At 39.0% G+C, this 27,744-nt stretch overlaps 1 protein-coding gene and 2 non-coding genes across 3 annotated transcripts; 1 reads left to right on the forward strand and 2 right to left on the reverse strand.

Moving 5' to 3' along the window:
* Positions 1–319: 319 nt before the first annotated feature.
* On the reverse strand, positions 320–27,309 carry LOC110059483 (uncharacterized). The gene is made up of 16 exons (XM_089282919.1): positions 26,952–27,309; positions 25,938–26,006; positions 25,193–25,297; positions 24,660–24,755; positions 22,615–22,766; positions 9,514–9,611; positions 9,183–9,309; positions 8,577–8,728; positions 8,167–8,245; positions 7,284–7,394; positions 6,604–6,686; positions 5,521–5,628; positions 3,753–4,463; positions 2,753–3,118; positions 1,796–2,164; positions 320–1,370 (listed from the first exon to the last, which is right to left on the reverse strand). Exons 1-16 carry the CDS (start codon positions 27,153–27,155, stop codon positions 1,201–1,203), a joined length of 3,000 nt encoding a protein of 999 aa, XP_089139045.1. The 5' UTR covers positions 27,156–27,309; the 3' UTR covers positions 320–1,200.
* Positions 5,738–5,810, reverse strand: Trnat-ggu (transfer RNA threonine (anticodon GGU)). The gene has a single exon. It is a non-coding gene; the product is annotated as a tRNA-Thr (tRNA).
* Positions 6,063–6,135, forward strand: Trnat-ggu (transfer RNA threonine (anticodon GGU)). The gene has a single exon. It is a non-coding gene; the product is annotated as a tRNA-Thr (tRNA).
* Positions 27,310–27,744: the final 435 nt, after the last annotated feature.

Here is a 27,744-nt window from a genome sequence, read left to right on the forward strand (position 1 = left end):
TCAGCACCAAGAATCGCGACCTCTGGGAAGGTCCAACACCGGAAGTCCGCGATTCACGGACTTCCCGTCACTCTGCGCATGCGCAGAGTCAAGTCTGACAAATCTGATTGGTTGAGAGTACAATACGATTACTCTGCGCATGCTCAGAAAATTGGACCTTTCCAGAGGTCTCGATTTTTAGTGGACCAAAAGGAGCGCGCCGTCTGGGGACGAGAATGAAAACATACCGAGGAAAATACAAGGGAGTAAATCAGTGAACACCACAGGGCAGGGAACAGAAAAGAGATAATTCTTAATTGAATAATAATAGGACACACTGTTACAAGAGGATGTTTTATAGTTAGTGGTATATTTCGAATATATCATATATAAAAGAAATCACAAGCAGAATACAGTGAACGGAACTCAGCAGCAACTATCCTGTCCCTCTTAAAATCTCGGTTTCCCTCACTAATTTGCTGTACATCTCCTTGAATGATAGTGCTGAAAATAGGCCAATTTTCTAACTTGGTTCTGAAGCTTAGGGGAATAAAACAAAAGAAATCACATTGAGGTTGAGGGATAAATGATCAATTTCCTTTGTTCTATTCCCCTAAGCCTCTGGGCCAAGTTAGAAAATTAGCCTGATAATATATTAATTGCCAACGCATCAACACAAAATCCCCCTGGTTGACGATCTTTAAACATTGTCAACATCTGTCTCCTTGATAATATTGGTGTTGTTCAGGAATAGGACATCTTGACTACTCTTGAGAATTAAGATTACGCTTGTAGAAAGAAGCAACAAATAAATCTCGAGTTTTCCCCAAGCCGGGGCACCCATGTCACATTTTTTGCATTGAAACAAAATCGCGTAATTTACATGTGAAGAAGCGTTTTGAAAAACAAAATCTGCCAAAGAAAGATGGAATATACAAGAAATGCAAGGATAATAATCTATAAAATAATGAAATATTTAAAACTTTACGGCTGTAGCCTTTCTCGACATCAGAGCCTTTTTACAACACGGTTAAGTCTTACTGAAGTTGTCATCCCAGATATAGTCCAAGTTATCCTTAAAGTCCCTTTTATCTCCTCGTGTGCATTGCGTAAAACACAACAGAGGAGGGCAATTAGGTGTAGATGTCTTGATCCTTTGTGCTAACATCAACGATAGAGATCATTCCCGCTCACTGGCAGGGTGGTAGTTAGTAGCAGGTGTTATCTCCTTACACCCCGCCCTCTCCTCCCTCCTCTTGGCTTTCCTCGTCCTCTCATGGCGCCATCTCCTTCAGGCCCAGGCCCAAAGTCGCCTCTTGGGAAGTCCTCGTGCCAGGCCCCATCATCCGAATGCTCTTCCGGGCCTCTCCAACCATCTGGTGGACCTTGATCTAAAGGAGAAGCAAAATGCATAGCTTCTATCTCTCTTTCTACAGGTCTGTCTGAGATAACACGAACCTACAGGTCCAACTACAACATAAATTTTGAATGCCTAGTACAGACGAAACCAAAGTACTTCTGGCTAGTCGCTATGTTCTTCATTGCCTAATGACTCTATCACTGCCAGTGCGTAAATTACTGCTATTGGTTTTGTATCGAATCGGTAAAAACAGTACGGGATTTTTCTTGGTGGTAAGAGCATGATGTATAGTATTTAAGCGAATAATAGAGCTAAGGAAAATAGTATAATACCAAGCTGCACAAAATGTACTTTCGCCTACTAACAAAAGAGTACTCTACAGCGAACTTAACAGGCGCAGAAGCAAGATAAACACAATTAACAACAGCTCCATTTGGTAGACGAAGGCTTTCTTACCTGGGCCCCTTCTCCACTCGTCCTCTGGTCGCAAGGCCTTTGGAGGCCCTCTATCTCGATCCCCATCCCTGAAACTCTCTTGCTCCCCAGACCGCTTTCTACCTCGCCTGTCCGGAGCTCCTCCTGTCCAAGAATCATCATCAAGATCCAGATTGAAATCAAAGCCCTGCTGGCCGATTGGAAGAGGTGGGGGACTGAGGCTCATTAATGGCCGTATAGCTGGCTTGTTCTCGTTCGTGCTAGGCGGGTTCTGATCCTGCCTTGGGGGACCTGGAGGACCCCTCATCATCCGGGGATCCCTGGGATCTTCCCGTTGAGGCCCGCGGGGATCGTGAGAAGATCCCCAGCTATCCCGGCGATCGAAAAGCCCTACAATGGGAAGGAATCAACGTCGACATTAGTAGTTGAAAATAATCATAAAACTTTCTCCAGAAAGACAGAGGTCTGCCAAAGTCAAGAAACCAAAGCAACAGACGCAAAGAAACCATTTTTTCTTTGTTTTTTTTTTTTTGTAAAAAGGAAGAGTTTTAGACTTCTTGAATCCTTGGTAAAGAATGTGTAAATTTACTTAACATTTTTGTGATAAATTCACGTACTAGACAACTAAACGGAATGAAACATGTGATGATCAAAGATATAATATTGTAACGCGCGAGCGACAACAACTTCCACTCTAAGAGCCCAACAGCGAACGGCTTAATTACTCGACTCCTAACGTTTAGCTTACTCGTACACAGCAACTCTACTCACACACACAGGTCACCACATAACGTGAGTCCCTTATATATCCTGTATTACGAGTATATTGCGCATTCCGTGTACTCGCCATATAACCGTCTCGTAGTCTTAGAACTCGTGCGAGTATACATACAAATACAACCGTTATACATCTTAGCACGCGCATCATAGCTCGTGCAATCACTATATCAATTTCATTACAATATGAACACTCCTCACCAGGTGGTTCTTCAGGGCCTCTTCCTTGAGGGGGCTCATTTGAGGATCCTCCCCAGCGAGGATCCCTATTTTCATGCATCCCTTGAGTACTACTCTTGAAACCTCTTGAACTAAGCTTGTTAAGAAATGGATGGGACCTTTGGTTGGGCCCTTCCATCTCAGGGCCATGATGTGGAGGGGAATCATGGCCCCGTCCACGGGGGCCACCCCTTCTAAAGCCCCTTGAGCTGAGGTCATGTGGATGCCTAGTGCGTGGATCGTTCATGTCAAATCTTGGTGATAGTTCATTCCTGTCACCTTCACGTTCATTAGGATGTGGTCGCCAAGATCCCGGGTCTTGCCTGGGGTCGTTGTTCGGTCCAGAACCTGCACAAAAAAGGAAACAAAAGTACTCCATTTAAGCTTCCCCGCGTTTTGTTCTGACTGCATCATTACTTAAGCAACCCTGCCCTAACAAACTTTAACCCAAACTCCACCAGACAAAGACGGGAACACAATGTTTCTACGTCAGTGAAGCAGATGTACTATAATACAAATAGCTTGCCCTCCTTGATACACCCTTAAACCACTGAGGAGGAAGGGTCTGTCTGTTCGGTAGTAAACCTATGTAATGAATCCCATCAACGTTAACGGACAGGACAAAATAAATTAGGAAGTTGAATTACAGAAAATTGAACGGAAGAGAATATTTAGTGGTTTAGTGTATAAACGATTTCATGGCAAAACTGCGGATCATTTGAGTAGCCCTTATTCTATCCCACTCTCTGTCACGAAACGCTATGTTCTCGGGAGAGGGTATCTCTCTCCCGAAAACGTAGCGTTGCGTGACAGAGAGAGGGCCAGACCTTGACTTGACATCACTATATACAAGACCCTCCTCATTTTCCAATCTAGTTAGCAGTCTGTAGATCTGCAAAGCTAGACTACACATTGCAAAATTCCAGTCAAAAGGGAAAATATCATTTTCACTTTAACACAGAGGTTCATCATGTCAGTGTACCTTGATGAAGGAAATCATTTCCCCCTGGCCCTGTGGGACCTCCCTGGGATCCAGGTGGTCCCTGCATCAGTTGAGGAGGCTTCTGTGTTGGTGGAGCACCGAGTAACCCAGGCCGTGAGTCCATATCAAGAGGCCTTGGTGGTGACCCTAAAAGGCCCTGCCTATCAGGCATGGGTCCATGAAACCTGTCTCCAGGAGGTCCCCTAAAATTTGGCCCTCCATCATCCGACCTGAAATCTCTGCCATGTCCAAAATCGTTAGGACCCTGCTCACGCCAATTAGGTGGTTTAAAGTCCCCAGAAGGACCCCTGGGCTCATCCCATGACTCTCTCCGTGGTCCTCCTGTTTCAAAGTCGCCTCTGGGTCTTCCAGGTGTAAATTGGTCTCCTTGAGGTGTATCAAAGGGCCTTGGTCCCTTCTCAGTTTTAAAGCTGTTGGGCTGGATAAGTCTCTGAGGGGCTGGGGGCTCAAATTGCCCCACATGATTCCTTTCTCCTGGCCTTCCAGGTTTGAATGGTGGAGCATCTGGTCTTAAATTGGAGTTCCCATTTTCTACGGTTGTGTTAACTTCTCCAAGTGAGCCAAACCCTGGAATAGTTGGACTGTTTTTAAAATTAGGCAGAGTGAATCCTGGATTTTGTGGTTCTGATTGCCTTGGGCGAATGGGTGTGGTCTTGTTTGCTGGTGAGTTGCTGAGTCCAAATAAAGGACCTGCAACAGAAGAACAAGCATGAAATTTCATTATACAGTAATTTAATAATGATAGACCAAGCCAGAAATCATTGCCATATTCACATCAGCTTTCTATGAATCTATCTTCTCATCAGCCCAGGAACCTATGTATACTTAAGAAGTACTACCACTGATTCCACAGAGAGTAACACAAAAGTACTATTAAATATCATGTTTTTCTTAACTTAGTCTCCTGCAAGGTTTGCACCCTAGGTCAAAACTGACTTTCAAGTAATATTTCAAACACGAAAGGCCATGTTTGACCACATTTACAAACACCGCGAAGAGAGTTGAAAATACGATGCCCAGCGGAGTGTTTTTGACGAACTTTGAGGTATTTGGAAATGTGGTCAAACACTGTCTTGAGTGTTTGATAAATCTTCTCAATCAAAACTAAAACTAAGGAGAAAATGGAGAAAGAAAATCGTAAAAAGCTATGCTAATTAAGATCAAATATCCAAACACCGCCACAGTCATGATTTCTTTTGTTCAAACTTAATGAATTATTAATGAGTTTGAGAAGTACAATATCAAGCACGAGAGACAGTGTTTCATCAGGATATCTAAACACTGGGAAGAGAGTTGAAAATATGACATGCAAACGGGTATTTTTAACGAAATGTGAGGTGTTTGGATATCCAATAAAACATTGTCTCGAGTGTTTGATATATATTCTCTATCGAAACAAAAACTAAGGAGTACACAGAGAAGTAAAATCGTCAAAATCTACGCTAATTAAGACCGGGCATCCAAACCTCCTTCACGATTGTATTTTCCTTTGTTTTCATTTGATAAATTATTAATGAGTGTGAGAAAGACTTTTCTAGGACCCACAAAGAGTTTTGGGTTACCTTACTACACTTTGTAGGAACAGGCATTCATGTTATTTGTACTGTGTCTCATAAATTTCATCATTATTTAACATTGTTAATGTTAAACTTGATTGTAAATCAAGCGTGAGGTCAAGATGGCAAGATAAAGGGGAGAAAATAGTCTGCTTAAAAGATAAGACAGGTAGAATGTAAACATTTCTAGCCTTTTTCTCCCAAGTCATATCTATCAATATCTGGCAACTCTTCTGCAGGGTTTAATGCTGTGTCCATTCCTGGAATAGCTGTACTTAAAACACCAGGGTGGTCACCTTCTGTATACAAAAAAAAATGATAACAGTTAACCATCATGAAAGTGGAGAATGATCATCGCAGTAAATTTTCCAATTTAAGCAATTGGAAAGAAGAAGCCTGAAAAAATCAGGGCTTCAACGGGATTCGAACCCGTGACCTCCGCAATACCGGTGCGATGCTCTACCAACTGAGCTATGAAGCCACACATTGGGAGCGAGGTCAATTTATTGAGTTCATATCTTCCCGTGAAGAGTCAAATGATGTGAAGTTTATATGAAATAATTCATATATGAACTCCAGTTGTAGATGAAAGTGGAGAATGATCATCGCAGTAAATTTTCCAATTTAAGCAATTGGAAAGAAAAAGCCTGAAAAAATCAGGGCTTCAACGGGATTCAAACCCGTGACCTCCGCGATACCGGTGCGATGCTCTACCAAGCCGCTCCCAATGTGTGGCTTCATAGCTCAGTTGGTAGAGCATCGCACTGGTATTGCAGAGGTCACGGGTTCGAATCCCGTTGAAGCCCTGATTTTTTCAGGCTTCTTCTTTCCAATTGCTTAAATTGGAAAATTTACTGCGATGATCATTTTCCACTTTCATCTACAACTGCAGTTCATATATGAATTATTTCATATAAACTTCACATCAGTTAACCATCATCGTAGATGGCATCATTGGCCAAATGATTATTTCTATCATGGAAAATTGCTAGGAAGTGACAAATGAAGCCATGATTGTGCATCCTCAAAACACACAAAAGAAAAATGCAATGCCTAAATAACCTCAACTTTTTCAAAACACCCCAAATTCAAACAACCATATTTAAAACATGAGATACATATTACTCAGTTAACACCCCTCTCCTATAGAAAACCTCGAAGAATGCAAGTATAACCCAAAAGTTTCTGGAAAACAACCAGCAACCAAACGAGAAACAAATAAACATACATTCAACCAAACAACAACAACAACAACAAAAACAGAATGAACTCACCAGTGTCATCCTCTGTGTCCAGAATGTTTAGATTGTATTTATCTCTCATCCTGTCACCAAGTCGGTTTCGAGTCCAAAATTTACTGAGTCAACAAAACATCAAATTAAAGAGTGAACAATTTACAAGACCAGCATATGGAAAGCAAACCTGAATAAAATTTGCTTAAGCCAGTTTTCTGCTTGATGATCAAAAATGTCAACCAAAAAGAATCAAAGAACTCATTCACCATAACAGCAAAATGAATTTACAATAAATCAGTCAGAACCTAGAAGGAATGAAAACATTATCATGTGAATGTTTATATTTGCCCTAACTGGGTCACAATCACATTCATGACCAAGTCGCAACATTTAACTCAACCCACACCTACTGGTATGTAGAGGCGCAGTGGCCTCATGGTTAGTGCCTTGGACTCTGGATCAAGCGGGTCAGGGTTCGAGGCCTGGCCGGGGACATAAGAGTAAAGTGTCTTATCTCTCTCCATCCAAGTGTATACAAATGGGTACCAGCAAATTTAATGCTGGGGGTAACCCTGCGATGAACTAGCATCCCATACAGGGGGTAGTAGAAATATTCCTAGTTATGAACTGGGATAAGCTCCGGCCTGATGGGTCACTTGGCTCGTATGCAGACTTTACACCTACTAGTATGATAGCTGCTACACTTCATGCTGTCTTACCTGGAGTGATCGTTAGATCCTGAACACAGTATATGTCCCAGAGGGTGCCATGCTAAACTCCACACCATTCCCTCATGAGCCATCTCCATATTACCAACATCCTTCTCGGCCCTAATTCAAACAACAGTTTTCAGAAATTTGAGATTTCCAAACAGATTTGTGGGCACTGTTGTAGCTATGAACCAATAAAATCAGGCAAGAGATGAGATCATAAAATCATGTTACATTGACTCAACAAACTAGAATAATATGTTAATACACAAGCAAATTCACAGGTATGCAAAAAATTTACACTGCACGAACTAATCACACCCCTGATCATGCGACCAGAAGTGGCTAAACATTACGTAACCAGAACTGATTATTACAGGCTTAAGTGCAGTTGATAGATTGTTTTTGAAGCACTTCAAGTTTCACATTCTTTGTATGTACTACTAGTAATGACGATGCCAGAAGTTGATACACCAGCACAGTGCACTGATGATACATCAAGTTACCTAGCAACTAACTAGGGACAAAAACAACCAGGAACAAAGTGGCATTTCAGACCATAATAAATATTGAAAGCAAAGTAACTGAGATCTTGTTGCAGTTAAAGGAAACAACATGTAGCCCAGAAGAATACTATTATCCAGATTTTCCTGAATGCTGTAATTACTAGAGACAATGGAGTGATTTTTCATCTTTTGCTTGCCTTATAACTAGTACACGAAGATGTATCAAACACTCAGGGCAGAACTAGAGTTTTATCAAACTCTTCCATACATCATTTTTTCAACAGCCATCTCAGTACTGGATATCATACTAAGACACTCCATTCAAGTAGAGAGGAGTTGAAAATAAAGTAGGGACTATTACAATGTTCTCTGTGCACTGAACATACCCAACCACCCAAAACATCATGGAGCCATCTGATCCACCACTGACAAAAAGAGATTCATGAACAGGATGCCAACTGATTGCTACAAACAAAAACGCAATGTTCATTTAGCACAGAGAAAATTAATCTGTAAACACTGCTTAGAAAGGAACAGTGTATGGCCATTTTTTGGCATCAAGATATTTCAAGCCCAAGTTTATTAATTTTGGCAGAGGGATCAAACTGAACAACAATTATTATTCAGCCGTAAATTCCAATAAATATGTTGGCATCATCAAATTATGTCAATAAAATGATAAAAACAAGTCAGTCATTTTGAATAGTGTCCAATGACGATCCTTGGTCAGGCTGAGTCCTGATCAACTCTAGCCCATGAATTCTTGATTGCTTTCAAAAACTCAGATTATGTTTACCTGTAGCTTCCCTTTTGTGGCCTCGGAAAGTTTGCATTTCTTTCATCATACGAATATCAAACAACTTCAACAGATGATCACGTGATGCTGTCAATAACCAGTTCCCATTCTGATTCCATTTAATCTGTATCACTGTGCTCTTGTGAGCGTGACTTAAAGAAAAAAAGAGTCTTTAATAAACCAAAGCAATTAAATTGAAAGGGAAGAAAATTCAAGGGAAATGCTAAGTATGTAAGGACTGTCAGTGCATTAGATAAAGGAGAAAACACCTGAAACTGTTTTATACTCTTCCAGTACGTGTATTACATGTTATTCTCTTCACTGAGTTCTTTATTTTTGGGGATTTTTTCAGTTGTTGTGCAGCTCACAGAGGAGTAGCTTACACATTCTATGTTCATTTAAATGATGCAAAAGCAACTTTCAGAAAACTGACTGTAGTGTTCTTATGCCCGACTGGGCTTTTTCTAGTGTCATATGAAGCTTGAGCACAAATACTGACAGCATGGCAAGAACGACTTCTTTCTAAGTTAAGGCATAGTTAATAGAGGAAAAGGTTGGAATAAGTGTTTCTACAGCTCCAGCATTATAAATCTTGTATAAACTTACAGAGTTGTTAGTGCATATCCCGTGCGGGGGTCCCACAGCTTGATGGGCTGTTGACTGTCCTTGCTGCCAGACACAACAAGACTCTTTGTAGGATGCCAGTCAACACATTTTACATCAGCTCCATGCCCTGAAAAAAGTTTAGAAAGTTAACGTCAATGTAGTGAAATGCTTTATTTACTAGTAATGTTAGTTTCTGGGTTAATCATAAAAAGGAAAAATAAATAGTACAGAGTTAGTTCTGATAGCAGCAATGTAAAGACATCCAGCATCCTCCCTGTGTCAAAAGATATACTGGACACAAGCACAAATGTCTGCTTTAAGGGACGGTTACCTCTAAGTACTCTCTCCTCAGCACAGCGGTAAAAATCCCATATTTTCACTAGGCCATCGTCAGAACAAGAGGCAAACTTATTATCAGTTGGCGAAAAACTGGAAAGGAGAAAGCCAAACAATAATAACTATTAATCATCAAATCAGTAAGTCAAACCTAAGCTTGTTAGGGCAGATTCAGGAAATTTGGAAACAGTGAGCTGCAGAAGTTCAAACAAGAACACAATGGTGTATTAATTAAGTTTGACAACTTAGAAAAAATGGATCATGTGTACAAAAGGCATTGACAGTCAAGTGTCAATTGATACCCTTAATCGACCCTCAATCTCATTTTTGATTGATACTTGATCGCCACTCGACTGACACTTGGTCAACACTAAATTGGCACTTGATCAACATCTCAATTGACTGTCGATTGACAGTGGTCAATAGTTGGCAGAGTGTCAACCGACTCATATGCATCAATTGACACTCAATGGCGTGTCTGCAAAAATTAGTCGACTGTTGACTAACTGTCAACCAAGATATCGATCAACTTTTGATAGTGTTGATCAAGATGTCGATGGCATGTCAATCGAGGGTCGATCAAGGCTATTGATCCACAATTGACCGCAAATATCATAGTCAGATGATCCAAAAAAAATAAAACCTATTAAAAATCTCCCCCTGGAAACAATCTGCTTATTCAAGAAGTATTTTACCTATTTTAGTAATGAAATGAACATGAAGGAAAAAAAGTAAAATACAAACTTTTGTAATGTGGGTGAATCTAATCAGGATGCTATAATGTGTTGTTCTTGGAAAAAATCCATACCCCTCCCCCCTAGAGGGTTTTTCAGTTTGAACCCTCCCACCCCTCTAGAAATTCCAGTTTAGCTTCACAACCTCCTTTAAAATGTTTGGCTTTTGATCCCCCACCCACCCCCTACACATGGAATTTCTAATGACCACCTTGGTGTGGGTAAGAATATCTCCTTGAACTACACAATTGACTATTTTCAGTAACACATCTGTACATCATGTACATTTTAAATGCATATCGAGGCTGAAAATATTAACCGTGATGATAAGGTTCACATCATAACAAGATATAACAGTAAATAATGTTAACTTTGTGATATGTCAGATGCTATCCTAAGGACAGGAGAACCTATCTACAGTGTAGCTCTTCATAACCAGCTCAGGACACTGCTGTGTCTGTGGCATGACATGACTAGATGGAAAGGCTACTTTCCCTGAGTGGAATAACTTTACACTATTTCACTGTAGGTTATTCCAGCTCCCTCTCCCCCACCCCCTTACAAAGTATTCTGTTCGCTGAGGAATAACAAGAAAGGGATGAGAAACGGGATATTTCAGTAAATAGCAGGACCCCATTGATAACAGTACTTTGTACTGAAGGGTCATCCTGAGTAAATATGCGATTATTATTATTATTATTATTATTATTATTATTATTATTAGACAGATATCCAGAATTGCCTTCCTCTGCTTCTTTGTTAGCTTGTCCCAACAATTCCTTAGTAAATATTAATAGCACACATTGTATCATCTTTTATTACATTGTGTGGTTACAAAAAAAATATCCATACCTCCCCCACAGAAGGGATTTTTTTTCCAAGAACACCCCCTTCAGGAAATTCCAAATAAGCTTCCTACACTGCTTTGAATGTTTTGGCCTTACAGGATCCTCACGCCCCTGTCCCTAGGAAATTCCAATCCCTTCTGTGGGGGGAGGGGGAGTATAGATATTTTCATGAACTGCACATTGGAGTGAAAGGGAAGAGGGGTGGGGGATTTACCAATGAACTTATTGTATCTTAAATCAGGCAGTAGGGAGGGGGCATATTTCTCAAAATTTATGCAATTACATTAAAGGGGTTTCTGGTCACAATATGTTTGGTAATTGTTTATTTTTGTCAGTTATGAGTTCTATCTTGAAATTGGCTGCATAACATTATTGTTTTTTATTTATAAAATCCTGGCTCTTTATCAACCAATGATGATTTCTAAGCATTATAAAATACCACTTTTCTAATTTGACATTAACTTGAAGAACGCTGGGTATATTTTTTTTCAAGTTTACCCTAATGGTAAATTATCTACTGTTTGTCCTTCTTTCCTTTACAACATAAATTCTTGCCCCTGCCTCGACAAGTTCTGGAACTAGTTGTGGGGGCAAACAATTGTAACTGTATGATAGACAACATAATAATATTAAAACTCACGTTCAAAGTTCAATACAATGTTTCAATCTTCTCCAAATTTTCCCACCCATGTCCACTGTTGGACTTTGTGTGTTTTTTTATGTCTTTTAAAGGTTTTAACCCAGTCTGTGATATTTCAGTAAGTTCAGTAAATTGTATGACAAACCAAGTTAGGTGAGTGGGCCATCTACCTAGAGAAGGTTTGAAAACATGAAATGGGAAGGAAACAAGCATCAAAATTTACTGATCCATTGGTTTATGCAAGAATATTTCCAACAAGAAAATGGTGAAAATGGGCATGATTGGTCTGAATGCTTCACATGACTGAAAATGCCCCAGCTAAAACTGGGGATTCTACCAGTGATATTCCCCAATTTTCCAAACTGCATGTGTTGCGCAAAACATTTGAAGGATAATAAGCACAATAGCCTTCATTTGGTGCAAAAATACACTTGGCTATGTATGTACAAGGAATTTGTCCTTGCACATTATCTGTCCCTCAAAGCTCACAGTTTTTGTTGCATCATGGATTGAAAAGAGTTCAGATTTCCTCTGCGAAATATAACTGACAGGGAATAAACAATCTTTGAGCTAGTAGTAAAACTTGTAAGAAGAATGTGGAGTCAGATTTTTGCTTACGTTTGTTTTAAATGTCTTGGCATCAGGATTAAAACGACTTAAATACAATACCTGTTAAATATCACAGGGTGGAAACAATCTTCTCAGCCACATGTAGCAGTAAAACTTGCGCAAGGAATGTACACTCTGAGGTTTTACTTGAAGTTGCCTCAAGCACAGATAATGTCAGCAGACAAATATCCGAGCATATTTTTGCACCAAGTGGAGGGTATTGTTTACATATCTGGTGTGTGCAATATAAAGTATATTGAAAAGTATTGCTTCTTTTTCCTCAGGATGTGGTACTAGTGTGCCACAAGTTACCCCATCCCCCCCGCAGCATTCTGTCTGCTTACCCAAACATTTCACCACTAACCACCCACGGGGTACTCTGTAAATCATTGGGTAGGGGTGTGCCACTGGCGCACTGAATCCCTTACCCTATACTAGGCCATGATCAGCTTGGTTTTCAACCCTATTATAGACTAGGATCCAAATCCCCTACCCTATCCCAGACTAGCTATTCTCAATGCAGAAACTTTATCACGATCGTAGTCCAACATATGCTAGATAAACCAATATCTTACAAAGTAACTTCTGAGTTTCAATTTCTATTATGGAACCCTGGGAAAAGAAACCCGTTCTAAACTACATTATTTATACACTGACTGCAAATCAAACCCTACTCTAGACCAAACTGTCGCATTTCTATACCCCATCCCAGACTAAACTGCCTGAAAACCATACCCTTATAGCATATATCTTATATGTGGGAGTACCCCATCCCCCAGGCCACTAACCCATTTATCCACCTAGAAAAGGAGAGGCACTGCGAGAGTGAAGTGTGTCACTCCAGCACACAATGACCCAGGCCATGGCTTGAACCCAGACCTCTTGATCTGGCATTTCAGGGAGTGTTGTACGTTTTTGTTGCTTACGTGCAAGCTACAGCTGGAGGAATTACTAAAAGTCAAGGGGATGCAGGACACTTTGAATAAAGTGTGAGGAGCAGCAAAGAATAACATGGTGAACAACGGCGAATGGTGTGTACAAATTCTGCCTGTCCAATGTCCAAGATAGCATTAATACAATTTTGAAAATTCAAAATTGCTTCAGGAATTTGGCCCCAGATCCCCTTACGTTTCTAAACGAGCAGCTTCGCTCCCTCCTAGGCATTCATGTCACAAGTCCATTGAGCTCTCTTTATCAGTCTCGTGAACAAAACTCCCAGATATATTACAAGGGAGAGGGTGGGTGTGTTGACAAATCTAAAAGACACAACTTCCCAGACCACCTTCGTTACTTAAATATTGACAACATTGTGCTGCTCTAACTGCTCATCATACCCTATAGATTTACATATCAAAAAGCCCACAGCATAACTACTTCTGATCAGTAACATATAGGGGTCCTTAATGGGTTTTCCAGGGATTTGGCTTATTTGAAGGCTGGGTTCAGGATTTGATGGAAAAGGGGGGTGAGTTCTGAACAGGACATTGGATTTGGCGATTTTATGAAGCAGGAATCGAGAAGTTTCACTTAAAAGAAGCCAGATTGCGGAGGTCCAGAGACAAACAAAGAAAAGGAAATCAAACTGTCATCTTAGTGAATGTTGGAATAGCCAAGCAATGACTTAGTTTACTTACACAACTTATCTCGGACAGCGTTTGGATGCCATCCCATTATGTGCAATGAACAGTGAGATTGCCAAGGCACATGGTTATATCACTATTAAGGCTGTCAGTTTCCATATGATCGCTAAGATTGTTGCGATCATATGGAAACCAGCTTTAGTACTTTCCTTTAACAACTGACAAGTTTTCAGTGATCAAAATGAATGGGAAGGTAGGTGTTATAATTACCTCAAAATAGATGTGAAATGGAGGGAAAAAGTCACGAAAACACTCTTTTCAAGGTCATGCCTCACTCTATTGAAAACTCAGTTTTTGTTTTGGGCCAGACACAGCACCCAGCCTATTTTCTGTTCACATTTCTTTCATCGTCCCTCTTACCACTTTATCTGTTAATTTTTCCCATTTGGCCGTCAATAAAATAAAACTTTCATTCATTAAGTCTTTAACCTGGACATCTTTCAAATATTTTATTCCTCAGTATTTTTAACACATTTCACTGCATGTTTTACTGCTTCAGCCTCACAAAAGTATTGGTTATCTGCTGATGAACCAAACAGCAAAAAGAGTTCCCAACCCCAGGGGCAGATATAGGGGAGAGGGGGTGTAAGGCCCTGCTTTTTCTTGTATTTTCAAAAATTATCTCAAAGTCCATTTTCTGAAGCCTTACCTTTTGGTCACAAAAATAATATGCTCCCAAAATACTATAGGCAGTATATCCAGGAAAAGTGAAATTTTCATTCAGTTTGAGGAGATAGGAGGGGGGGAATGGCTTAACCTCTGCTGCAATTTCTTCAGTCCCCTGTATCTGAATCGTCTGGGTCTGTTCCTTAACCCCCACTAACAGAGTTTGATTCCTCCAGTTGCAAACAGTTAGATGACTCCCACTTCAGAGCAGAGGTTTGTTAAATGCCCGTCCCAGCCCAGAAAGGACTTTCTAACCCCTGCCCAATGTAGCTTGTGACCCAAATCCTTAGTACGATTTTGGTCAAGGATGAAAAGAATTTCAGAAAACAGAGCAAATGAGAGGGAAAAGTGTGTTCTCACAGATAATGCCTGGTTCACTCCGCCCATCAATTTTTTCCCACCTTATGCCTCAGTAGGGAGCCAGTTCCCAGGCTAGACTCAATCTCATACAACAGTGCACACCCCTGATTAAGGGGTGACGAATGGTCCTTCAAAAACTCTTGGTCTTGTAAAATTTTAGTTGAATTTCACGGACCTTGCAGTCTCGTTTTTTAGCGGTTATGTGCGTCTCACAGTCTCGATTTTTCTACGAAGCTGTCTCAGAGTCTCGATTTGTTGCAAAGCTAAGGGTCTTTAAGTCCCAATTCGTTCCTTTATCTGTTTTTATAAATGACGCCTTCTCTTAACTTGATATGGAATTTCAATGAAGCAACTTACAAATTTTCTGAGAGAAAGTTAATCCTAACTTCTCCTAATTGTCTTAATTCCACAAAAAGGTACAAAACCTACCACAACGTCCGTTTTGGCACCAGAAAAAACGGTTATTTTTCTCTAGGATATCATAACGTAGTGTGTTATAATTGAATTTCCAGTTCCAGTCAGTTCCAAGAAGCTGGCTGAGAGGCTGTACAAGCTCATTCTAGCTCTCAACTAAATCTGGGGCTCGAATTTTAAGAGTCTGAACGTCTAGTGCTTGCACTCAAAACACTTTGAAGTCTCGGTCTCGCAATCTAAAAAGTCAAAATGTCTTGGGCTCGCAAAGAAAAACGTGTCTCGCCGTCTCGCAAAGTCTCGCATTTACCATTCGCCACCCCTCGGGCCCTGGGGCTTTAATGCCAGTTCTTAATTGTGCAACCAGCAGCTAATTTCTCTTCATGGAAGTAAGGAATGGACCATTATTATTTTGAAGGGGGAGGGGGGAAGTTAGGCAATCACCCCCCCAAAAATTCTGGACAGCAAAAACCGCTGAAAAAAATGTGCAAGGGGAGCATACCCTTTTGCCCACCAAAAAAAAAATAATGCACAACCTAAAGGTGAGAAAAAAATATCATGCCCCAGACAATTGCCCAATCCCACCCCCCCCCCCCCCAAAAAAAAACTAATGGTCTGTCCCTAATGATCACCATATTGAATGTCTCCCAACAGGAACTTGTCTCACCATAAAAGTGATAAATAAATCCCCTTCTAAGCCCCCATGTCACTATGCCTCCTCTGCTGAACCCTCTAGACTGTCAATGATTAAAAACCATTCCTCCCCTTGCCAACTAACTTGCCAAGAGAAACATATATTGAGGTAACTGTATATTTTCTAAAGTTGTCTGATCCACCACATTTTCTTTGTGTTTTTGTGGACATAAGTGTAAAAAAGAGAGGAAAAAACCCCATTAAACTCTGTCCCATTTGTTTTGGCTGTAAAATTATTTGACTATCCATAACACCTACCTGAAGGGGTGTTGAAAACTCTGCAAAAGTTCATCCTAAATACATTTGATTTACTCTCCAAATACTAATGCAAATATGCCAAATTCTTAACAAGTGCAGGTACATTGAATGGCAGTAGTTTATTGTACATATATAACATATTGTAAGTTAGGCATGAATTTGTAATACATTAGTGGCCTAATGTCACAAAAAAAAAAATTAAAAACATAATCTTGAACAGAAGTACGATGAAATGAACTCCAGAATACAGCAGGTGAATGAGTCATGACTTTGTACATCAAAAAATTTGCCTTTGAGTTCCATATTTTAAGCATGAGCAGCAGTTATCACTTGTTCCCTTAGAAAAAGACTATAATTATCTTTTAGCGGCAGGTGGGTTGGAAAGCTTTTTTTCTGAGTAAGGATGTTTTATCTTCAAGGAGTATTTTCTGGGTTGTACTTCCATAGCAAGAGCTTAGAACAAATCTTGCAATAGAAATGAGCACAAACAGCATCACATATGCTTCAGCAAATAATTATACGATGCAACAGCTAACAAGAAAAGGGGTTGTAGCTCTTTGACAACTTTAAAGATGGCTCTATGCAACTCCCCCGAAAGATACAGCATACAAATGCTCTTTTGAAGAAGCAGAGTGAAACAAAATATGTCAGAGACTGAACAGAGAACAGCCAAAAAATGCAGAAAGGTCAGCAACATTGGAATCATGTAGGCCAATTACTCATATCTGCACATTTCTTTTTCAGACAGGCCAGTTTTATATATATACAGTACAAGTGCAAGAAGTCAACACCAACAAGTGGAAAACAAAAAATCCAGTCTCGCATAGTGACATCAACCCCACTTTAAAATCCCAGAAAAAGGACTTACAAGAAAATGTGCATTCCTATCAAAGTAATTGCACCATAGGAAATACAATTTTGGTCAATTCTGATTGTTTACCTTATAGATGATATTGGTGATAGTGCCATAAACAGAATTCAATTTGGGGGCGGCACATGACTTGTCAGACAACTGTATCAGGCATTCCTTACTTTTCCTCTTTCCCACTGCTGTGGAAAAGAAGAACACCTGATTGCAGGTTACTCTATGATGTTTAGGGAATAAATTGTGCAATAGGCTTTTTTATCTTTTGAAGTTTGCTTTACATGTCAGTCTTTTAGACCTGTTCTTGCTGTGCAGGGATGTTTCTGCCTTGTGTCCATGTGACCAAAGTCATGTGGACACGAGGTATATGTGGGCCATAGCTAAATTCCTGTGTAACCATTCTTTGCATTCCTAATGTAACATTCCTGTGAAGGACGGTTCTGGAAACTTGCGGGTTACAATCAATTTTGTTTATGAAAAACAGGCAAAAACGTTGAATTGATGGCAGTTTGTGCTACTGACTTTGGCAACTACACTGTGCAGATTCAAGACACTTGATTTTTTGTGTTTCTTTTTTTAACGGGGACTGGCATGAAGACCATGAAAACCTTGGAGACTCAGTCATTTGTGACAGGCTGCTTTTAACATTTTATGTTGTGTCCAAGCCCACAGTACACCGGTTCACAAAATTCGTTTGTGATTTAATCAATTTTGGCAACAAATGACAGGTTAAAACATTGAAGTGATGAGTTTTAGTTATGCAGACAAATCTAAATATCACAATGAGTGAATTAAAAACTAACAACTAATTTGTATTTTCTGTGAATAAACAAACAGGTACAAATCACAAAAATTAATTATGATATCTCACTGTGGATATATCTACATGGGTCAGATCAGGGCATCACGCCAGACTGAATTAATTCGTAATGATAAGGGAAGTGTAGCACTTGTATTCTGTTTACTTTGCATTTTATTTAAAGCATGAGGTATAGTATGAGTGTCACACTTCTAGCATACTTTCATTAATCGAAACAAGTGAACGAATCACCTGGAACCGAGAGATTATGATCCTTGCCCAGAACTGATTTGCCCTGATTCAGGGATGAAACTTGGCAGTCGCCATTGGGGTTGAACCACCCGATGGGCAACTACAATACAAAATATAAATTCAGCCTGATTTATTGCGATTGCAAGTACGAACTTGAAAGTAGTTTAGTTGGACTACATTTCTTTTCTTTTCCCTGACTCTAATTTCTCCGAGTTCTAGAACTGATGTGAGACACCATTTTGATTTTACTGTTATCACATGACTCCAGTCTTTCCCAGAGTACTTTGCTGTCTTTTTTTGACATAGTTGTTTCCACGTGCACAACAGGTTTGGAATACTAAATCGGCTGGCAAAGGACAACAAAATGTGGCGATTTCTCTCTGGTTGTGAGCCACCTCCAACAACAAAAAATTAGGAATAATGAAAATGGGCAGCAATCCAACAGGAATTACGAAACAAACAAAAGATCACAAACATTTTAAAACAGTTGAATGAAAGGGAGACCATGGCTGGTTTTCGAAGAAGATGCAATGTTTTGTCTATTTGCAAGGAAGTGGCAGCTGTAGACATTTTACTGATTAATCAATTTCTGTGCACTTTAATTTTTTGAGTTCTTTTACCATTAAAATCTGTTAAACGTACATTCCTGTAAATACAGTGGAAATCCAGGGCCACTTAATTTTGACCCGTGCAACTAAGAAAGCAAGGAAACTGGCCTGGCTGGCCATGAAGCGCTGGAGTTAATTTTCAGCCCTGATGACTGGTTTTCTATTCCTCTGGTATCAGTATCATTTCTATCCATGAAATAAGGCAAGTAACAACAGATTAACACTTTAAGGTAATTCCCCTAAAATAAAACTGCACATAGATCTTTGTTCAAACTTTGTCCAACGAATATTTATCATATGAGAACTTTAATTATAAAATAAAAAAGGGGGTGTGCATGCTCATTAAGGAGTAGTGAGGCATTGAAAATGTCCCATTTTAGTATTATTTAATGTTTATTACAAGAACGCATTCCAAGTTATTGTAAACTCTTTGTGAGCCCAGACTCATGAAAACACGCCTCAAACTATAGTCAATACTTGTGTCGGACACAAATAAACTTTTTAAGTTTGATTTTGACAGACAGCTGAATCCTTGTTAAAATATTGGAACCAAATTGCTTGCCACGGCTATCAAACTGCAAAATAGAAAAGACTACAGCGCAGCTGCTATTTTCCTTATTTATTCAATTTTCAACAATAGAAATCAGATCAGTCTTTTCTCACACAAAGCTAATGATTAGTTGATTAAAATGACTGGAATAAAATTTCGGGTGCCCGAGCTCGTTAGTGAGCTATAGCCATTTTTCAACTGACAGAATATCAAGGCAAATCCGCCATGTTTTCAATGTGCGTGTGTACGAACGCGCACTAATGACACCATAAATTATGCGCAGTAAGGATGCGCAATGCAATACTGGGGGAATGACCTTAAGTTGACTTTGACAAAGAGGCATGTGAACATTCCTGGGATGGCATTCTAACCTGTAAGACAATCTGTTTTGATAAAGGGACCTAAGTACTGAAGTCTCAAAAAACTAGATGCAATCTCAACATCAGAAAAATCAAGAGATCACAATGGCCTGATTTAAAACTATCACAACATGCACACTTTCCAAGAATAGACAAACAGGTATCAATCACAAGAATTAAGGGTTAGACCAGGCCAGGTCAAGTCAGATCAAATTGTATTCCTAAAAAAATCAGAAGTGAAAATGCGCTCCTGTTTATCTAGCATTATGCTTGCATTTTACACTTGTTTGGTTTAGCAGTGGACTTCTCCGTGCTCTAAAATAAGGGACACGAGGCAAGCCAAAAGTGCCTTTTGATTGGTATGAGCTGAGGCAATGAAACATTTGGACAGGGAGGCAGAAAATATAAGTAAACAAACTCATTACAAATGATGAGGGTGAACAAAAATATTACATTAAGTTCAATTTAAGTTAATTTTTTCAAAATTATGATCTTGGTTCACCAAGAAATATTCCACAGTATTTGTGAATGAGGGAGTTTTTCTCTCTTGCATTGTGAATCTTTCGCCTGATATTCACAGTTTATTAAGAATGCCTAAAATAAAGTTAAAATATTAATGTCAATTGATGAACTTTTGAATTTTCCTACAAGGAATAATCACTGGTAAATAATAAATTGACAAAAAAAAATTATAATTTGTACCTTATTAAAAATTATTTTTGGGGTAAACATTCTGACATGCTACCTTTAAAGTTTGCTATTCTTCTCATAATATCATGCTATATGCCAGAATTCTTGAATGTTTGTGTGATCCAAACTGGTTAATTCAAAATGGTAAATGTTCGACCAAAATTTCTTCATTCCTTGCAACTGCACACATACATACATTTCCCCAAAATGCCAAACAAAAGCAACCAAAAATACTAACTGTTATTGTCCATTGAAATACTCAAATATCCTTCAAATATGGCTTCAGTTATGTTACCTATGTTAAGTGGACACTAGAAACTCAATTCTCTCAAGACCTGAGCATTGGGTCTCTTTATTGACTTGAAACTTGACTCAATTCTCACCAAGTATTGATGAAAAAAAAACAAACAAACAATGTTGATTATTCATACTAGATTTAAGTTTCAAGAACATCATCATTTCTCTGGGAAAACACAACAGCAGCTTTACACCGGTCACTATAGAGTGTTTCATTATTATTTTGAGCAACTTTCAATTCAGATGAAATAAATGGTTCATTAAAATCACCTTCCTTTTGTCATCAAATATATACCATAAGGTGTAGCAAGTTTGAATAAATAGTACCTTTATACCTGCCGCAAAGCTACTGTAAGATGTCAGATCATAGTTTGATGTTCTTATAATATTTTCTTCTGGAAACAAAAATAATCGCCTTTAGCATTTCAATCTTCTAGGCTACATGGGCTTCTGTCAATTTTTTTTCCTGCAGCTTTATGACACAGTTTTCAGTTTCATTTGCAGCAAATTTGATAATTTAAGGCTGGAAATTAGTGGCACCATTACAATGTCAGTAACGATGTTTCCAGATATTAATAAGATCGTGATATTCTTGACTACATTTTGATAAAGCAAAGCAATGTTTCTGCTTTTCAGTTATTTCAAAGGAGAATTACAAGGTTCAACAGATAAAACTCTTCACCCAAAAGTACTTCTATGGGTTGATTTGGCAATTTACGCATTTTACATTCGAAACATTTCCAATGAGATTTCAACAGGTTTGTTTAGAATCAACAGACATTTAAAGTCAATTAGGTAGATTCCTGAGAGGATTAATTTGGCCAGGAATAAAACACATCTGTAAATCTCTTACCGGAGACATGATTTGTAATGTGGTATTCGTACATTGGTCTATGGGTGTGTCTGGAGGGCAGGGGGGAATACAGTGTTTATGGAAAGTCAGCCCTGAATACCATGGGAAATTGATAAAATAGATTGGCATGATGTAAGAAAAGCTGATGCTTCCATACTCAACATGTTTTGCATTTACTGAGTTGAATATTGATAAAGCTAAAGGTTGTTTTTATGACAAAGGTTGCTGTTAGAGGTTTAGGGGTTTGGTGGGTAAAACTTTTATTGATGGTTTTTATTTTCTCTGGGAAAGTGTTATTTCGTCAGCCATGCCCTCTTTATTGAAATGAATCTCATTTATTTCTTTATTTATCAAGAACTTATAAAGTTTAGAAAAACCATGCTTAAGCCATGCTTTCTTTTTTAATGTAGCTTAAGCATTAACTACAAAAAATTGTATTTTTAATATATCTTGTCATTTACCAGAACCACCTACAGGACATTGTTTGAAGACCTATAAAAGCAATCAACATTGCTAACATAACTTATCACTCCTGTGTAATATATTTCTTTAAAAAATAATTTATTAATGCATTAATAGCAGATTTGCACAATGTTGTCATTTGACTACAACTACCAGAATTCCTTTCGTTTTTTCTTTATTATTTAAATTTTGAATTCCCAGTGGGGTTTAAATAACAATTGCCCCAATTAGCATATAAAAAACAGAAAAAGTGAAGGATTCTGGTAGTTGTAGTCAGATGACGCCATCATGCAAATTGCCTATTCAAGCAATGTCCTGCAGAGCTCTATATTACCTTTTGGCAAATTTGCTGCTATTTTCTTGGCAACCACTGCTGGATAAAACATTGCTCATTTGTTGCACTAGTGCTAATTCTATCAAAAGTTTTATAAGTTCTACTATACCGACAAGAACTGCTAAAAACTGTCCATTTTGTTGAGTTCCAGGAACCAATGTTGCTAACCTTAATCCTCTAATGGGCTCTTTGTGGGCCTCATACATTTTCACATTGTTCATGTTGGACTGCCAGTACTTTATGAAACCACCATGGTCGGACGACAATAGCCAGTTATCAGCATGACTCCAAACCATTGAACGTACTGGACCATCGTGAGCCTGTGGAAAAATTGTTTGTTGTAGACAACACACAAAGTATAAAAATGAATAATAAGGTAATGTCTCCCTGGAGTGGGTGCTAGAGCAAGGATCAGAGAGTTACCCTGAAGTATTTAATTGGCTAGTTTGCATATATACTCTGGGGTGGAAAGCATGGGTGATTACTGAGTAAAATTTTACTATTGCAACATTAAATGGGGCATTATTGCAATCAAGTTGCAAAAGGTGGGATTAGTGCATCATTGTATTATGATTGTGTTGCCATGGTGCAAAACCAGACATATTTCACATTTAAGTATTGTGTCTGTTCTTGATCGCCATTTTCAGTTAGCACAAAAAAGCAATTGAAGTCAAGAGCACTTACATGTATGCAAGTAACCTTCATACAGTGCACAACAGTGAATGTATGAAAACAAACATTGTCCAAGATGGCTTTTATCCTTGTCACTCATTTCTGTTGCATGTTCTGCCCTTTGCAGCATTGTATCATGTTAACAGTGAATTTATATTTATTTCATGTCGTTCATTAGGTATTTCTGTTTCGGATAACAAAGGAATGATGCAGCCAAAATGCATTTCACAAATCGAATGTGGTTTAGCATTGTCTGTATTCTCATCGACAATGATACGCATCATCACAGTGGTCAAAATGTGGTGGACTCACTCAGCTGCACCTCGTGCACATCAAATTTTGACCACTGGGATGACGCATATCGTTGTTGATAAGAATACAGACAACACTAAACCACATTCCATTTGTTTTTTACCACAATATCAATGTCAGAGGAATTGTTTTTTTCAGAACATGACACATTGATGCGAGCAGTGCTGTCTGGACTCTTATGGACAACAGCAAATTAGCCAATCAGATTGCAAGATTAGTAGCAACTGTGGTGAAAACATTTCTTGCCCACTATTGCAAGTTACTACTGATAGTCACGCCAAGCGATCACAATTATTGATATTGATAGTTGATTTTACTATCAAACACTTGCTGTTGCAATGCAAACTATCATGATAAAAAAGATGTACATCAGGAGTTAGATATACTGCACTTCCCAAAAGGGGAAAGAGACACTGAGATAAAGTGTCTTGCCCAAGAACACAACTCAATAGCCCCAGCAGGGGTTAAAATCCACACCACATTCAGACTCTAATGCACTTGGTTTGGTTTTGGTTTTTTGACACTCCATCATAACATTATTGTCAGAGCTACCATGTATAGAGAATTCTGTAAGAAAATTTCCTGCTTCTAGCTTACAGAATTTTCTGACAGTGATTAACTCTAACATCCATTGGATACAACTTTGAGAAGTGCTGCTACTTTCACAAGAAGTAAAACGAGCCATTTTCAGTTATGCCTCTTCTCTCCCTGCACCCCCCCCCCCCCCCTTAAAGCCTTCTCAAAATCAGCCAGTTGCCGGCTCAACAAACTGCCTCCTCTCGAGGTTTGATTGTCTCCTTCCAGTTGGAAAATATGTTATGATTATGATGAAACTCATGGCATGCCATCTGACAGGGTGCACAAAAAATAACAAATTACTGGCAGAAATTTTCGGTGGGAAAATGCGGAAAAATGTGTCAATTATGCAGAAAGCAAACTGGATTATGCAGTCTGAAAAATTTCAACAGTTGACAAAATTGATAATAACGCTTTCCAAATGTACCGAACAACAGCAAAACGAAAAGCACTTGAAAGTCTTATCCACAATTTAAGCTCTTTAATAGAATGCACATTTTCATTTATTTGTTACACATTATTTCAGGACTTCGTCCAGATACATTTTGCTATGCTCTGTAAGAAAATTAATATGACTGAAAGGGGATTCTAACAGTAGTTCACAATATCCCAACCTAAATTCAATAACAATTGTATGATCGTGGACCACATACTTGCAATATTGTTTCAAAATTAAATGTTAGTCCATTCCACAGAGTGAATTCACCACTAGAGGCCCCCGTCACTAGCCGGCGTCCTTCTGGAGTCCACTGTCAGGAAAACAAACATACATGTAAGTATAAATGAAAACTGATAACTAGGACAAAAATCTGTTTCAGATACCAAGTATAAAGCACAGCCATGTTCAGGTTTAGATTCTCTCCTATGGATGAAGGCAGTTCTGAAAAGAACTCTTGTTAGTGACTGATGTTTCAACAAACTAAGCAGATGTAATCCTCCGACTAAGGTGAAAAGTGTTTGTCAGTCAATGTTGTTAGACGTTGGCCTGCTTGAACTGACTGGTCAGTTTAGCTGTGATCATATTGGCTGTAAGATGCATGTTAAGTTTAGAATGAAAATTATATATGAAATACTTTCATTGGTCAATGATTATTTGATCACCAGATTTATTGTTTTTCATGCATTTATAAAACAAATGAGTTCACAGCAACTCCCCCCTCAAATAGACAAACAATATTTTACTCACTGCAACACAAAATATTGGACATCTCAGTTTATTAGTAGATGTTCTCACAAACTTTGTAGTAACAGCGTTGATGGGATTGTCCAAGAGACATCCCGGTGGATAAACCTTCAGAGGAAACAAAAAACCATAAATTTATACCAAAGAAACAAACATTTAAACATAACACCTAAGGGCTATCATTAAGGGCAGTAAACCGTAACACCTGTTACGGCTGAGTATGCTTGATTTTCCCTAGATGCTACTGGTAATATTGCCTGTTGTTGATAGAATTCAACCACAAAGTAACAAGTTTGTTACGGGTGTGGAGAACAAGGCTACAGGTTACTCAAAACTTAATGACAGCCCTGTATCTTACAAGATTAAATGCCCAGAATGAGCAATGGACCAGGCTGATCAATTCACACCCCCCCCCCCCCGACCTCCACATCACCCAAATATATGCCCAGAGGATTATACTTAGTTTTAGCAATAGACTGCACTACAAGAAAGATATAGCATTTTCACTAGCAGCCCCCTAACTTGTGTTCAGAGACTTTTATCATGCATGTTAACATAAATACGGATATGCAATAAAAATTTCCCAGATGCAACATCCACACCAAAACATTTTAGGAATGCTAAATTCCTTACAAAAATACCGCCCGCCCCCCCCCCCCCCCCCCCCCCTCCAAAAAAAAAAACAATTTTTAGACATTTAGAAAAACGTAAGCCCAGGGTTTGTTATTTCATGTTAGTTTATATTTACATCTGAGGAAAAACTGTCATCAGGCTGCATTCCACTCCTCCTCGTTAAATCTTTAAACCATTTTCTATTCTGTAAAAGGAAAGCAAACAACTTAAGCAACTGTTTCTGGTAAAACCATCCCTATATGTAACTGCTCTGCAAAACAATAACTAACCAAACAAATCAATGCAAAGTCAGGTACACAAACGATAAGAAAAGAATATCGTCAACCATAGACATTGTTTTGATGGACCACTAGACACTTTGAACTGATATTTTTGTAGAAGTTATGACAAATCAATAAAGAGAACAACTATTTTAATCCCTGGATTTAGAAGTCTGATAAAATCTGTTGATATTAGAAGGTAACACTGCTAGTACTTCATCTTTAGCAGAACACTGTCCAGATCAGATTTAAAAACATAACTTATCAATCAAAACATTTATAGAAATATCAGTCTGCACACTAGCTGCCTATTGTTCTGAATAAATGGATGTAAACTGGTCAATTATTTCCAAAAGGAAAGGTCAACAAAAAATGTTCGATAGAATCAAATTAGAAAATCCCCTCCAAACACTCTCGACTTCATGGCGGATATGAGGGTAATCAAGACTCCACTGGCGAAATCAACTCCTTTCGTTGACCCTTTAGAGTCAATAATGTTTTCACCGCCAGGTACTGATTCGAAAAACAGCCTTGTAACTCCAAAATTTTATCTCTCCACGGAAATTAACATGCATAAGTAGTTAACATGGGCAAAACAAGTTGTGGAACGATAACTGGTTTCAATGTGAAGCCAATTAATATTCTCAGATCGATTAATCCGGGAATTAAACTGTGTACCTCAGGAGGGCTTGTACGAATGACATTGAACGGATGTCAAGAAAAACCCTAAAACTTAACTTAAGACAGACAAGCTGAAAGTATGTGTCCCTTCGGTAAAGAAAGTCCAAATCTGACAGAAAAAGTTATCACGGCCCTTGATCAGAGGCCTTTCTCGAATGTCAACACAACGGCAGTAAAAGCACTCGTACCTCGATTTGTTTAACAACAGAAGAGTTATAATCGACAGTTTTTCGCATAACAGCCTTTCTCATCCGTTTTCCATCAAAGGTGATGGGCTGTCGGAAACCCTTTTCATCTTGCGAATCGGTCGAAGTTGCTGGTTGAGCTGGGGTAGTAGTTGGCGGCTTTGGGGCAAACTTTTGCAATTGTTGGTGGGGTTGCTGAAACATCATCGTGAAATCCCTTTACTTGGATAATTTTTCTTTTATATTAAGTAATTCTTTCAGCGCTATCTCTGCCCAGCTTTCAAATTCGGTAAGTAAAAAGTTGTAGTAGAAGAATGGAATGACGCCATGTTGGATCCTTCCCGCGGCATGTGCGATGTGATCACGTGATACTATAAACATCCGCTGACCATGTAAGTTGTTGTTGTTAGTCACGCTTGATCGAAGTCCGATAAACTAGAGCACAAAGATCACAAAGACAAAGCAAATAGAGAGGTGTCGAAGGCTTTGTCCGGGACTTTGGATCAAAACAAATACACAAAGAGGTTTTTACAATGCCTCCAATCTTCAAGATAATATTAATAATAATGGGTATTGCTCCTTTGCTGAGATTGATGTTAACCGTGGCAGTGGTCAGTTGTGGAACGGCCGTCGTTTTATGGTCCTTCATCGCGTGTGGATTTATGGAGAGGTCATCGGCGTGTCTTGTCGTGGCGTCTTCGAGTTTCAGTCTGTTGTCTCTAGCCTTCACAAGGAAAAGAACAGCTGCGAGACAAGTGAACAATGTGCAGTGGAGACTAATAAGGAACGCTGCTGT

The sequence above is a fragment of the Orbicella faveolata genome, unplaced genomic scaffold (assembly GCF_042242905.1).
Source record: "Orbicella faveolata isolate gen_17 unplaced genomic scaffold, um_ofav_v1 contig_12, whole genome shotgun sequence".
Classification (NCBI taxonomy): Eukaryota; Metazoa; Cnidaria; class Anthozoa; order Scleractinia; family Merulinidae; genus Orbicella; species Orbicella faveolata.

Coding starts and splice junctions, on each gene's coding strand:
- LOC110059483 (XM_089282919.1), bottom strand. CDS start 27,155: ATGATGTTTCAGCAACCCCACCAACAATTGCAAAAGTTTGCCCCAAAG. Junction 8,729..9,182: donor GGATATGCACTAACAACTCT/GTAAGTTTATAC, acceptor TTTTTCTTTAAG/TCACGCTCACAAGAGCACAG. Junction 2,165..2,752: donor AGGCCCTGAAGAACCACCTG/GTGAGGAGTGTT, acceptor TTCCCATTGTAG/GGCTTTTCGATCGCCGGGAT.